The sequence below is a fragment of the Danaus plexippus genome, chromosome 27 (genome assembly GCF_018135715.1).
Source record: "Danaus plexippus chromosome 27, MEX_DaPlex, whole genome shotgun sequence".
Lineage (NCBI taxonomy): Eukaryota > Metazoa > Arthropoda > Insecta > Lepidoptera > Nymphalidae > Danaus > Danaus plexippus.
The window spans coordinates 3,685,793-3,699,976 of NC_083555.1; the positions used below are offsets into that span (position 1 = coordinate 3,685,793).

A 14,184-nucleotide genomic window follows, 5' to 3' on the forward strand; every position below is an offset into this window, starting at 1 on the left:
CTTATATATATATATATATATATTTTGTTAAACATACAGCATACAAAGAATCGTCGTTTGCGTAAATCTCGTGAGATTTTATCTGGTTTCGTTTCAAAAATTTCGTTTACTCATGTATTTGATTATTCATACCAGATCCTCTGAGGAGTATTTAGACTAACATTGGAAAATCTTGTTTTTTTTTTTGTTATTAATATCGATTTTTTTATTTTATGCCTTTGTATCCGATATAACGATTATAGCAGTGATACAATTTTCTCGATGACATTCTTATAGTAGGTGCTATCGTTGGCCTGAATGTAGGCCTCAGTTTCGGCAATGAATGAAATTTCTGTCTAGCGAGCATTCTCTAGAGGTCCGAGAACGGAAAATTGTCGCCGGAGGCCAGATCTGGAGATTACTTTAGATGCGCAAGTAATTCCTGACCCAATTCATTAACTCTTGCCATTGTTGTCATTGATTTGTGACAGGGTGCTACGTTTTCCTGAAATTTATATTGTATCTCTATAGTTATTCCTTTTTTGAGATAGTTCATGACTATCATCTGCTAGGATATATCGCTGCTATAAGCTTGTGGGTTGGCTTTGGCTGCTTTCCACGTTTAGCTAGTCCATCACGTACAATACTCCGGTTAACGGTCGATTGTACTGTCTCATTGTGAAACGAAGTAGCCATGTTTCATTCACAGCGCCATACTGATGGTAAAATTCTAGTTTATTACTATTAGGCAGTTTCAAACCCTGATCAGAATGAGCAGGTTCTTGAACGAGTGCGAGCTCGCGCGCTCACGCTTAACAGATGTTCAACATATCCCAATATTCATTCACTATATGTTAAACATGTGTCTTATATGTTCTGGGTCCGGGTCTCGGTTACATAACCTACCTAACTTCTCCTTTACTGTCATTCGAAATTATTTCGTGGACCGTCTTAATGTTGCGACTGTAAAAGCCTCTTTGGGACGTTAACTGCGTTCATGTTCGTCAGTTCTACATTGTTTAAATTTTCCAAAACCACCCAATAGTTGATTTCGTTGGTTGTAAAAACCTGATAAAATTTATCAAATTAAGTCTTGACTTCATAAGCATAAATTTTGTGCCCAAAAAACAGTTTTTTGTTTTCTACTAAGACGCAAAAATTCTTTTTTTTTACATCATTCAAACTACCAAAAGTTGCTTCGTTAAAAATGTTACATAATCCACAAATTAATTGTGTGAAAACACACGTGTCTTTCAAAGGCCAGGTCTAACTAAGCATCATACGTATTTAATACTACTTACTAGTGTCGCCGTCTGTATGTCAGAAAACGAATTTATCAGACCCGCTGTATAATTTGTCAGTAGTAGTTACATGACGCTACACATAAACTATCCATATGTATTTGTTATATATTTTGTACTCTTTGAACTTATAATCAAATTCCATTCAAAGCTCATAAACAAAAGGTATTGTGATACGTCTCGCTAGGATGACCTCTGACATTAAAAAGTTACTACAATCCCATCTCCGTATTACTTCTAGAAACGGATTCTCCTCTCGTTCTGATCTTTGATCAGCTGATGTTTATCTGAGGATCAAATTAATATAAAATATAAAATATTGTTTTCCTAACAAAACATGTGTAGGTAGTTATGCCTACTTTATTTTTAATACTCGACAATCGTACACGTGAGGCTCCTATACCCACTGTTTTAATATTTCATTAGCATGGGAGTTGTGACATTTGACGTGTAACGAGCTCTATATTGAACAAAGTATTGATTTTTCTCCACTTTAACGGAAAGGTTACAACTTACACCCACTATTCATTAATAATAAATACTGTAACTATAGTGAATTTTAGCCGAAACTAGCAAATATTCTGTCGTTTTTAAAGCTCTATACATATATATGAAAGGCGAAGTAAAATTTTCAAATAATTTAAAAAAAAACATCGCCGAGGAAATTATCAACGAATCTAGCAACGAACATAAATAGACTTTTCCTCAAACATGAATTTTTCTTTCTTCAACGGTCGTCCTTGTTGTGTGACGGGGACCGTCACCCGTATTCTAACAGCTAGTATAAATCCGATGTATTCTGTTTCTGTTATCACAGTCGCTCTGATTACAGACGTGGCGTGTTTTAAACGATTCATTGACACTAGTGATCTGTACGCTACGGACGGTTTAATGTTCAATTACATATTTTTTTTGTTTTGTCGTGATTTTTTAATATATCCGTGTTGGCTGAAGATTAACAAAGCGAGTATACATACGTATCAATATCTTATATTCGTATAATTGATGTGGATTGTGCTCTGATATAATATATTTTTTATATATATTATTGTGTCACTATTTTTTTTTTTGTGTTGGATAGATAATGATTTGTTCTCGTTTAAAAAAACTCATCTGTAACAGTCGTGTTGATGAGGATTCTGTATACTGTTATAGAAGCTTTAGACTGTTTCAAACAAACTCTTACTAAACGTCTTACTAATCTTTATTAATATATATATCTTGATATGTAAGTTGAATTAACTTGGTTTTAACGATATTTAATAATTATATGTTTTATGTCTAGTTCTTCTTGAACTAGTCTCTGTATACGCCCAGCGTCTCGGTTAGTGTAACAGTTTTATAAAAACAATCAAAATAAATCCTCAAACGATGCGTCACCGGGTGCTGCCGCTCCTGGCGCCGGTATTTTTATCGAAGCTATGGAGGAGGCGAAGAACGAAAGCCATCGAGAGGCTGCACAGGGTACGATATACATAAATCCATATTACATGTTTATACCTCAAGGAAAATGTAGGTATATAACACACACACGCCGGGTTGAGGGTGCAAGCGCAACGATGTACCGCGCCCTCGCTGGGAGTAGGAGAAGGTTCGGGGGGTTTGTAGCCAGTAAGATTCTGACACTCCCTCTTGTCCCACCATGGCAAGACGGGTCATATAACTATTCCCCCCCCCCCAAAAAGGATACATAAACACACAATATAATAATGAGTCGGCCAGCCTCTGTATATTGCTGTGAATTGTACTAATATGACAAACATACAAATGTACACATGTATTTTTCTCTGTAAACAATCTAATATTTTAAGTTTTAAAGGAATCGTATAATTCATTAACGTATGATATATATTTTTAGTTATATAGTATTATAATTATTTTTAATTTGTCCATAACAGTAGACAAATGTGATGTGCCAATGTTGTATATTATTATGTACGTAATGTTTGTTTCTGTGTTCCCAGAGCGCGTCGGAGACGTCTGCTGGCGCTGGTGGTGCATCATCGGGCAGTGCGAGGGTCTCCTCACGGTCCAGGGCCTCGGAGGAACCGCATATCGGTACACACATACATAATATAAATTATTAATATATGAAACATACATTAATGTATATTATTTTTATGACATTGTGCCTTGTTAGATTTAGATAGTTTATGTTTGTAGTAAGAAAGAGTTTCACCAAAAATACTAGTTAAAATTGTAGTTGATGATTCTAATACGAAATGTTTGAAGTTCTGATATTTTATTACCTAACTTATCGAGTCATTTTTTATTTGTAGATTTAATGAATACATCATATATATATGCCTCGTATTCTCTTAGGTAAATACAAACTTCTAAAGACGATCGGTAAGGGCAACTTCGCTAAAGTGAAGCTCGCGAAGCATGTCCCGACCGGTAAGGAGGTCGCGATCAAGATCATAGACAAGACCCAGCTCAATCCCAGCAGCCTGCAGAAGCTGTTCCGGGAGGTGAGGAGTTACGGCTCACACACACACACGCGCACACACACACATTTCAAATAGACATCAAAGTGAAAGTATGTGAACTGCTACATAAATCTACGTTACTATATAAAAGATAATAATTTTATAAAGCAATTCACTGAAACTGACTGACTAACTGAGAGTTTGAAAGTTTTCGTGTTGGAACAAAGAATCACTGCTTACGTTGACTTCAACACTACGTATGAAATATAAACAACAGACTTATGACGGATTTGTAAAAAAGATTTTTTCCATTATGTATGCAAATTACTCCTTCAAGGTTTTAATATAATCCTCATCTCCATCACACACACACACACACACACAGATTGATATAATCACAGTAACAATCAATATATAATTTGAATACATAATGTTCTTTTAATATATATATGAATAATTATAGTTTTCAATACATAAAATATCCCTGACAGATAAATGACTATGACTATGACAATTAACATGTGGAGAAAAAAAACACTATCTGATGCTAATATTAGTTTATCAATGACATGCAAAGCCTAACAAGCATCACCCAGACTTATATTCCATCAATACATACATACATATGTGTATTAATGATGTTCTTTTGTCCACCAGGTGCGAATAATGAAAATGCTGGATCACCCAAACATAGTAAAACTCTTCCAAGTGATAGAAACGGAGAAGACGCTGTACCTGGTCATGGAATATGCCTCCGGAGGGGAGGTAACTGATTCTTATATATATATAAAGTTGAGCCAAGCTCCAAGGTATGGAGTGAACATTGATATTTAATGTTTTACCTCTTGATATTGAATAGTTTGATCGATGGAATTATTGACAGAAAAAAAATGCTGTACAATGTATGATGATGTCAGTGGGAAAAACCCGCTGTGTTAGATAACTTATATATAATACATTAATTATATATTAATGTGTGTATATATATTAATATATATTTATTAAATTAAGTCTGTCACAATAGCTTAGTTTGAAAAGTGACTCTAATATGATGTCCCAGAAGTGGCAGGTTGAAATCCAGCTTGTGTAGATTTGATATTGTATATATTCTGTTTATGACCTAATATCTGATGAGCCATTGGTTGTGATTTTCCAGGTGTTCGACTACCTCGTGCTGCACGGCCGTATGAAGGAAAAGGAGGCGAGGGCGAAGTTTAGACAGATTGTATCAGCTGTACAGTACTGCCACCAGAAGAGGATCATACACAGAGACCTCAAGGTTGGTGGCATTGATACATATGAAGCGAACTTATTGTGACCTATTTGATTTGTGATATGAAAATTACAGCACTGAGAAGTTTCAGCGAAAACGGCTTAGTAATTATTGTATGAAAAAAAAAACATCAAACAGACATACATTACACCAAACTTTGACATTTATGACAGTTAGTAAGACTATATCGAAAGGCCACATTGATTAGTCTGTTATAATATGATAAACTGTTATTCAGTAGAGAACTATGTTGTACATATTTCTTATATATATATATATATATTTAAAAATGTGTTATTTAACTTCCAGGCTGAGAATCTCCTTCTCGATGGTGAGATGAACATAAAGATAGCTGACTTTGGTTTCTCCAACGAGTTCACACCTGGTGCCAAGCTGGACACGTTCTGTGGATCACCTCCCTATGCTGCACCCGAACTGTTCCAAGGTATATACTAGTTTTAGCCCTGGCCTCGTCCGCTTTGTTTGAAATGAATAGTGTACACTAACAAAGTATAGAGACATGTCAAACAGTCAGCGACATCGATAGTAGTGTAGAATAAAAAGTAATCTCAATGAAAAAATAATAATAGTGCGTGCGTTTCTTTAAGACGGACCTTATTAACATTACATACAAGGCACAATTGATTGCCGGCATACGTTCGAGCGCCACGCATTCCCTCTAGCTCTGTCTCGTTCACCCCCCCCCCCTTCCCCCGGAGCGTTAAACGTTTAACGCAACCTTGTTGAAAGTTGCATAAGAAGTTCAATAAAAAAAAACTCAAGTTGTAACTCCAGCTTTTTATTTTGAAATGTTTTGTAAAATGTAGAAATAAATGTTATATCCGAAAATGGTCTGCCTCATTTATAAAATAATATACATTATATGGTCAATACGTATTTTTATTTAAAACCACTTAAAATGACCACTCATTTCTCCATCAGGCAAGAAGTACGACGGTCCTGAGGTGGATGTCTGGTCGCTCGGTGTGATCCTGTACACCCTTGTCTCTGGATCACTTCCCTTTGATGGGTCAACACTGAGAGAGCTGAGGGAAAGAGTCTTGAGAGGGAAGTACAGGTTGGTGAAGTGTACCTGATGATAAACAGATTAAAATAACTAACGAAACGAACTCTTTCTATATGTTTACTAATGCGCTGTCTAAATGTTTTTTAAATTAACCGTAAATTTAATTCTCATGTTTCAACTGTGACTTGTCTCAATACTTCAACTTCTAATCTAACTAATCATCATATAATATTCGTAAGCACTAACACTAAAATCATTTCAGAATACCGTTCTACATGTCGACTGACTGCGAGAATCTGCTCAAGAAATTTCTAGTACTGAACCCGGCTAAGAGAGCTTCCTTAGAGAGCATCATGAGGGACAAATGGATGAACACAGGGTACGAGGACGACGAGCTCCGGCCGTACGTGGAGCCGCAGCAGGACTTCAAGGATCACAAACGGATAGGTAGCGGCGATATGTATATGGCTTCACCACCAAACTAAATACAGACAGTATGCAGTTTAACATTAATCAATATACTCATATAGTTTGATGAATGACTAACTCGTAACTGCCGGTGTTGTAGTTCGATACTGCGAACTTGTAGTGAAAGTGAGACTGTATGAACGGTTCAAATCACAGTATTTTATTGTAATCTTAACCCAAGTACGCTTTTGAAGTAATTCTAGTAATATTGTAAATATTAGTAAATTCATTGGTACTGTTGTTTGTTTACACTGGTGTGTTCTAAGGCTAGTTAAAAAGCTGTCCGTATATACACAGCGATGCCATCAATGAAAATAGGATTATAGGATTACTTGTATAGCAAATGATTTCTATGTAGAAAAAAAATTTTTATATACATTAACCAGAGCAAAGGAATATGATACTCAGTCCAAAAAAATATCACCAAAATTAAAACATTATGAATCGTTTAGATATAACTAGAAAAAATGATTCTTTTAAAACACTCCGTTTGAATATGTTTAAGATTTGACTGACTTTTAACTAAGCAATAATGCCAGCACACACAAGCTGCGAGATTATATATCAACACACATGAAAATATACGCTATTTCCTGCTTATATAATAGCTAGCTTAGCTTCAATAACCACACACACACGAGACAGCTCCACACACGCTTATGACACACACGAGGAATGTTGACTCTGAGTACCGGCCAGCCGTGTCTCGCGCCGCCGGCCGCCGGCCTGAACCCTCACATTAAGTAACGTGTGTTTTTGTCTTTCATGCTCCCCCTAACGCTACACAGCTCAAGTTGGTACGTGACAGTTGCGCGGTACTAATGTTATTTCAATATCAATGGTTATTTATTAAAAGCTCTCGCAATGGCGTGTGATATTTTGATTTGTATCGAGTGTTGCCAGTGTCGTAGGTTATTTTGTACTGGGTTGCCATTATATATATATATATTTATGTGTCAATAAAAAATGTCACACGCTGTTGGTCGAGACCGCCTCGTTATATTCGCTTGTGTGGCATGCATTGCTTGTTTTTGTTTCATATAATGATATAATATGTTATATTTTATGTATGTACTATTGTTTTTGTTTTTCAGGTCGTTGACTTTCTAGCAATATATACAATTAATATTAGATTATTATTATTTTTTTTTTGTTAAATAATCTGTGTTTAGGTTATTTTATTTTTTGTTGGAAATTTAGATTTTATTAAGGTTACTTATTATTCGAGTAATTAACGGATATATAGTAATTAATGTTTGACTAATGATGTAAAAAAATATATTTTAATGGTTAATATGATTTTTGTATATCCAGTGAAAAAAAATTAACTTTCATATATTTTACACTTATCTTGTGATAATATAAGACATAACTAATATGTTTTGATATCTATTCAACAGAGGCGCTAGTGTGCCTTGGATACAATCGACAAGAGATCGAATACTCGTTGGCGGAGGCGAAGTATGACGACGTGTTCGCCACCTACCTGCTGCTGGGGAGGAAGAGTACTGATGTGAGTGTTGCGTGTGTTCTGTTAGTGGCTGGTCAATGTTACCCCAGGGTAAATTAGGTTTATTCACTTAGATTACCTTATTTGTACTGGCTAATTTGATTTGGTCTGTTTTATTTATATGAAATTTCCTATAGTGTTTTTATGTTTAATTTTATTTGTGTTAAAACGATTCATGAAACTAGCGACAAATTTAATTCATTTATAGCTTAAATGTATTCTTTAGACACACATATATATGTGTGTGTGTGTGTGTATAAATATATATTTATATTTTTGTCCCCCAGCCGGAGTCTGACGGCAGTAGATCGGGATCATCACTGTCTCTCCGTAACGCGGCAGCACCGGCACAGGCCGCGCAGCAGACGACGGCGGCACACGGAGGTACACACAGGCAGACACACAGACAGACACAGAGACACAGAAACACAAACACTCTATAGAGTTTAAGTCCTATTAAGTCAATCAAACGACTCATTTATTATACGAGCTTAAAGTCAACTAGTATCGTACTGCGATATTGCTTAGGGATTGTTGTTACCTCTAATAGGAATAATAATACATGGGGCTACTTGAGAAGCTGCGTTGAGTAGGCTGGGGATGATGAGTGGCGTAGAGCGAAGGAATAATATCCAATACGCTTACAATAAATACCGCATTCAGAAGAGAATGAATATCACCGCGGCGCGGGCGACTACTAAACGGATTTTAGTTAAAAATTTACTTTTTTTTTTTGATTTTACAAGAATAATACAAAAATATTAAATTACTAAATATCTATAGCGATATTTTTTTATATATTTGTTCTCTTATGAATATCAAAGCTTAGGGTATGATTTTAATGAGACATAAACGGGGCCCGGCTTGTATAGCTTAATCTAACTGGACGTCGTGAGATCGGGCTACATTGAGAGCAGTTACATCATTTGAGGTCCATTTGTTATATATTGTGCCTCGGAACGTGAACATGGTGCGGGGTAAACGATATTTACTAGTAAGTCGAAATTACCCCAACACACATTACAGTCCTGCAAGCGTTCTGAGTATCAACCGTCGGCCGTGTTCACGTTCCATGGCGTAGTGTCTGTTGCTTTTTTATTTTTACTGTAAATTTGTGTGCTTCATCGTGTCCGTACACCCATCGCAACTACACCGTCCCCTCTATCCTGTGTCTGTGGACGGCACGCATCCTCTCTGTGCTGCACTGTATCGGTCCCCGGCATGCGTCGCTGTGTATTGCGCTGGGTGTACGCTCACCACGACGTATCGTGTGGTTGCCGCGTGCTACCGACCGACCGACACCGATATTAGGATGCTCTAGACATATAACATATATATTATATATATATAACTGGTGTGTTGTGTGACGTGGTATCGGTGTCGGTATATCGTGCGGTCGGTTCAGGGTGCGCGTCTCCGTCGCATCGCGGTGTGCAGCGCAGCATCTCGGCGAGCGCGCGGCCGGCGTCCTCGCGCCGCGCCTCCTCCGGCGCGGACGTGTTGCGCGCGCAAGGTAATTACCCTGGGGTCAATGGCATTTACTGTTACACGTTACTCGGTACATCTACTTGGGTAACGTCGACCGATCTGTTTGTTCGTTGAAGTAGCCCATCATAGGTAATTTTGGCTTCGTAGACACGCATGGTTAACGAAAAGTATTAATATTTGTGTTTTTTTTTTCTAATGTTTGTGTTTTTTTTTTTTTGAAATTATTTAAAAAACTATGTCATCGATGTAGCCGCATGTTTATTAATGCTGTGTATTTTATTATGTTACGATAAAAGACATCCATAGAATGATTTCTCACTCAGGGTTCTGCCGCTACAAGATAGAACCGAAAAATTGAATTTTGCGTTAGCGTTGCATGTTCGTAAGCAATTTTTATAATTTTACGGCAAAATAAAATGCACGATGTTGGAATCATCCCCCCTCATACGTAATATGTACATTATTATCATAGTTATATGTAACGCAACGGCCATCCGGGACATTCATTAAGTGTTCAACACATAAAACATATTATTATTGTATATATATATGTATATTTAACAAATGAGAATCATTATAATTATACATAAAATATTATATATATATATATAATATATAAAATGTCAAAATATATTAATGATATAATTATAATGTTTCCAATACATCAAAATAAAGATAATAATTAAATGTTGTATGTATTTTTTTCTAATACTCACATACTTCCGTCCATTCAGTAAACCAAAGCTTTCTGTGTGATTAAAACGGTTTTTGGTTGTATTGTTTCTGTGATAAGCACGTGATAGTTTTTTTTTTTCATTCTCTTGATAATTTTCAATACGTTTATAATTGAATAATCAAACATGATATGTATATTTTGTTATTTGTAACAGCATCTCTTGCCACACTACTGTCCAGCGGCATGTAGTCTTGATACATCTTTATGATACCTTCGTCCTTCCGCATGTATCTTTTATATCTGTATCTCCCTTAACGCGAAACGAATGGACCCAATTTGATCGAAATAATAAATAACGGTAGTATATTTATTAGGAAAAACACTTACTTGTACATCATATTATAATACCATTAATATTATCATACCATAGTTCATAACTAATTTAGATTATAATAAATCTATCATATATATAATGTCATCGTAGTGTGTGGGTAATCACCGGTATAGGAATTAACATTAGGTAATTAGGTATCTTATTAGCTGTAAATAGCTTTAAAAAAAAGTCTCCGGTTCATAGTTTGACGAAGAGAATATAATGTTTTCGCTACTCGCTAATAACGCTTGTTTTTTATATAACGACAGCACAGGCTGCATCTTGAGTGCTTATTTAGTTTTGTTAATGTCATACGAAGCTTCAAATTTAATTATATGTTTGTACGAAACTCATTGTACGTTTGAGTGAATTATTGAGTAAGTTTTTTCTCATATAAGTCACAAGTAGTATGGTCATAGTGAACATTATTTTTCCTCCAGTCGGTACAACAACGACAACAGCTAACAACACCACCTCTACAGCAACCACGACGACGTCTAATTTTAAAAGACAGGTATTATGAGAATGTTACACTGAATAGATCAATAGTTAGGTGTGTAATACGTATATATATCAAAAAATTTGTTAAAATTTTACACAGAACACAATCGATTCAGCGTCCATCAAGGAAAATACGGCACGGATCGCTCAAATGCAGGTAATATACTTGTAACTTTTGTATGAATATTAAACAAAATTTTGATCTCACTCGTGTCTATATGACGTGGGTTACAAAATGATATGCTTACTTCTAAAACTATCAGCAGTTCACTTAATATTTATATGCGTATATCAATTTGGTGCAAGTATTCATCTTACGTCTGTATAAAATTATTTTAATAAAAACAAACCATAAAAATTTAAGGATAAACAATTCTTATATATAAAAAATAGGTATTTTACTATGTGATATATATCCGCGAATGTTAATACGAACTTATCTAGGTGCAGAACACGACACGGCCGATAAGCGCCCAGCCTAAGTTGGAACCCCGTTCTCGCATGATGACGAGCGGCTCGCGGAGGTCTGAGACACATCAGACGCACACCGCACAACACCAGGCTACACATCAGACGGCGCCCAAGATGTCGCCGCCGCACGATACACCAAGGTCAGTTAAGCACTTTTACCCTACCGCTTACCCTACAGTGTAAGTCGACATTACCCCAGCATAAATTCTTGTATGATATCATAAATTATATATAATAGGTATTTTTTTATATATATGTGTATCATTAGTTATTATAATTTTATATATCAAAATATATTTTTCCTTTCTCACGACTAATAATATTTACTTTATATATATATATATAAATATTTTTTAATATATTTATCGATCATATAATATTTATGTATCGATCCGTAATGTAAAGTTTCTGAGGGTAGAAAGACATGGGTTTGATAAAGTTATAACAGCATGCGAATATCGTTTACACGCGTAACGGGACAGTGGTGAGAATAAAAACGGGACGAACGGGACAAACGGGACGAACGGCACGGGCACTGGTAAGACGCATGTTAAGAGCGCGTCCATATCCTCATCCAGCGGACCGCCGCTCGGTGCCGAGCCCGCCACGCACAACGCCTCCGCTAGGGATCTAGCGCAGCCGAGACCCAGGTATTGTGGGTTATAGGTGATGCGATGATGGGATACCCTACGATAGACTCTAACAGGAGTACATAAGATTTTATACAATTATATATTAAAAACATATAAATGAGAAAATAAATACACATAGCATATATTTATATCTGGACCGGGATCCCATCATACCATTGAAAATATTAAATGTAACATTGTGTACTTATAATTGCTCGTAGTTGGTACTACACGTTCAAACAATGTAACATTTATTATACAGGGTGATGTAATGTTTTTAGGCTTGCATAATACACGGTTGTAAATAAAATTTTATATTATTTTGTAGCACACACAGCTTTCACATTCAAAGCAAAATGGTGGTAATGTTTATTTTGAAAAAAAAAAACTAACATGTTTAAGACTGTCACATAATAGCTATTTTTTAACACGAGTTAAATATATAATATATATTATCACCGAGTACACAACCGGCACTTAAATTGTAACATGTTATATGCACACAATTAGTTAGTAGTGATTTTTTTGTTATGGCAACACAATTCTAATGTCAATATATATTCTGTTAAACTCTGTTATTAATTAAGATTATTATTATTATTAAGATTTTTTTAATTTAAATTGATTTAATATATAATTTGTATGATTATTCGTTATTACAGCTAGTTTTAAGTTTTATTTTATGTTCTGTATGAAGTAGGATAAATGTGTTTTGAAATTTGTTTAAGTAGTTTTGCCTATTTTTTTGTTTTTGTTTTCTTCTGCTATAACATACGGAATGTGAGCGTTTTTGTTTTAATATATACAGTATGTTCATATAGGAATGGTGAACATGATGTTTATTTTTTTTTTCTTTGGTTATTAACGCTTTTTAAGTTTTAATAGATTTTTCGATCTCGTTGTGGAAACTTATGAATGAAGAATATTTTTTTTTATTGCCTAGCTTTAGTATAGCGGTTTTATTAATTTTATAATTTATTTATCATATGCACTGTTATCACCTATACGTATTGTGACTCTGTTAATTATGATAGTTTTTAATATTATTATGTGTCTGCACAGTTTGAACTCGAGCCTCTCTACGGCTGGGGCTGGTAGTAACGCCGGGGCAGCCAGACGGGACTTCCCCAACCCTCTCGTGTTCCCAAGGAATGTACCCTCGAGGTCAACTTTCCATTCCGGTGAGTGGACAAACATACAGTCTATATACTGCACTTGATATACACGTATAGTATTCACCCTTTGTTAATATTTCTATTATATATGTATATCCTAATAATTGGTCTCTATGAATTGTACGGATGCTACTGTCCTTCCCCCGCACAGCCCGTCAGATATGACTCAAGTACCCTGATATATAGTTGCCTCTAGTATAGACTCTAATACTGATTGTCTCTAACCATAGTAAAGTAACAGTGAGTGATACATTATAACTCCAGCCCTTTCCATCTTCAGGTCAAACCGAGCAATATAAAGATTGTGAGTAGTCATATATTAAATATTCATTACTCACAGACTAGATCTTAGTATCGTCTATCCTCTTCCGACACATCTTATATATGTATATCCGTCTCTCTCCCGCACCAGGTTAGACTAGGTCTTTTATAGATGTATTCAATGTCCATCATTAAGAGTAGTTTTATTATCGTGCATACTTTTCACTCACGTGCAGAGTTATATCTCCGTCTCTTTCCCGCACCAGGTCAGACTAGATCTCGTGGTGGTAGCGCCGGCGGGGCGTACGGCGATGGCGGTTCCCCGCACCAGGCCAGGCCGAGCTTCTTCTCTAAGCTGTCATCGAGATTTTCCAAGCGGTCAGTATATACACCAATCTAGCAAACATACATACACATACTCATCGTCTCCGAATGTTTATATCTACTAACGACGGTGAATGGTTTGAGGATATTATATATACATACAAACATACATATATATTACATACAAGCAGACATTTAACTTATTTTTCAATATCCAATATCAGGAAATAATTGAAAAACTCTCACACACAAACATACATACACACCGGTAAGCGTTTGGTGCACTAACACATTAC

The 14,184-nt window shown here is 35.7% G+C and overlaps 1 protein-coding gene across 21 annotated transcripts in view; it reads left to right on the forward strand.

The window, feature by feature from the left end:
- LOC116775587 (serine/threonine-protein kinase MARK2-like) overlaps positions 1–14,184 on the forward strand; it is an 85,700-nt gene that overhangs the window by 62,626 nt on the left and 8,890 nt on the right. For 13 of the 21 annotated variants that reach the window (XM_061525001.1, XM_061524996.1, XM_061524995.1 and 10 more), the window contains 17 exons: positions 3,245–3,338; positions 3,603–3,751; positions 4,367–4,474; positions 4,866–4,988; positions 5,292–5,427; positions 5,925–6,060; positions 6,272–6,456; positions 7,878–7,990; positions 8,275–8,371; positions 9,393–9,500; positions 10,965–11,038; positions 11,126–11,182; positions 11,470–11,636; positions 11,979–12,146; positions 13,191–13,309; positions 13,584–13,607; positions 13,831–13,942. In XM_061525001.1, coding sequence (XP_061380985.1) covers positions 3,245–3,338; positions 3,603–3,751; positions 4,367–4,474; positions 4,866–4,988; positions 5,292–5,427; positions 5,925–6,060; positions 6,272–6,456; positions 7,878–7,990; positions 8,275–8,371; positions 9,393–9,500; positions 10,965–11,038; positions 11,126–11,182; positions 11,470–11,636; positions 11,979–12,146; positions 13,191–13,309; positions 13,584–13,607; positions 13,831–13,942 — 1,970 coding nt within the window. The remainder of the gene's footprint in view (positions 1–3,244; positions 3,339–3,602; positions 3,752–4,366; positions 4,475–4,865; positions 4,989–5,291; positions 5,428–5,924; positions 6,061–6,271; positions 6,457–7,877; positions 7,991–8,274; positions 8,372–9,392; positions 9,501–10,964; positions 11,039–11,125; positions 11,183–11,469; positions 11,637–11,978; positions 12,147–13,190; positions 13,310–13,583; positions 13,608–13,830; positions 13,943–14,184) is intronic. The other 8 variants (XM_061524999.1, XM_061524986.1, XM_061524989.1 and 5 more) reach the window with 5 other exon arrangements.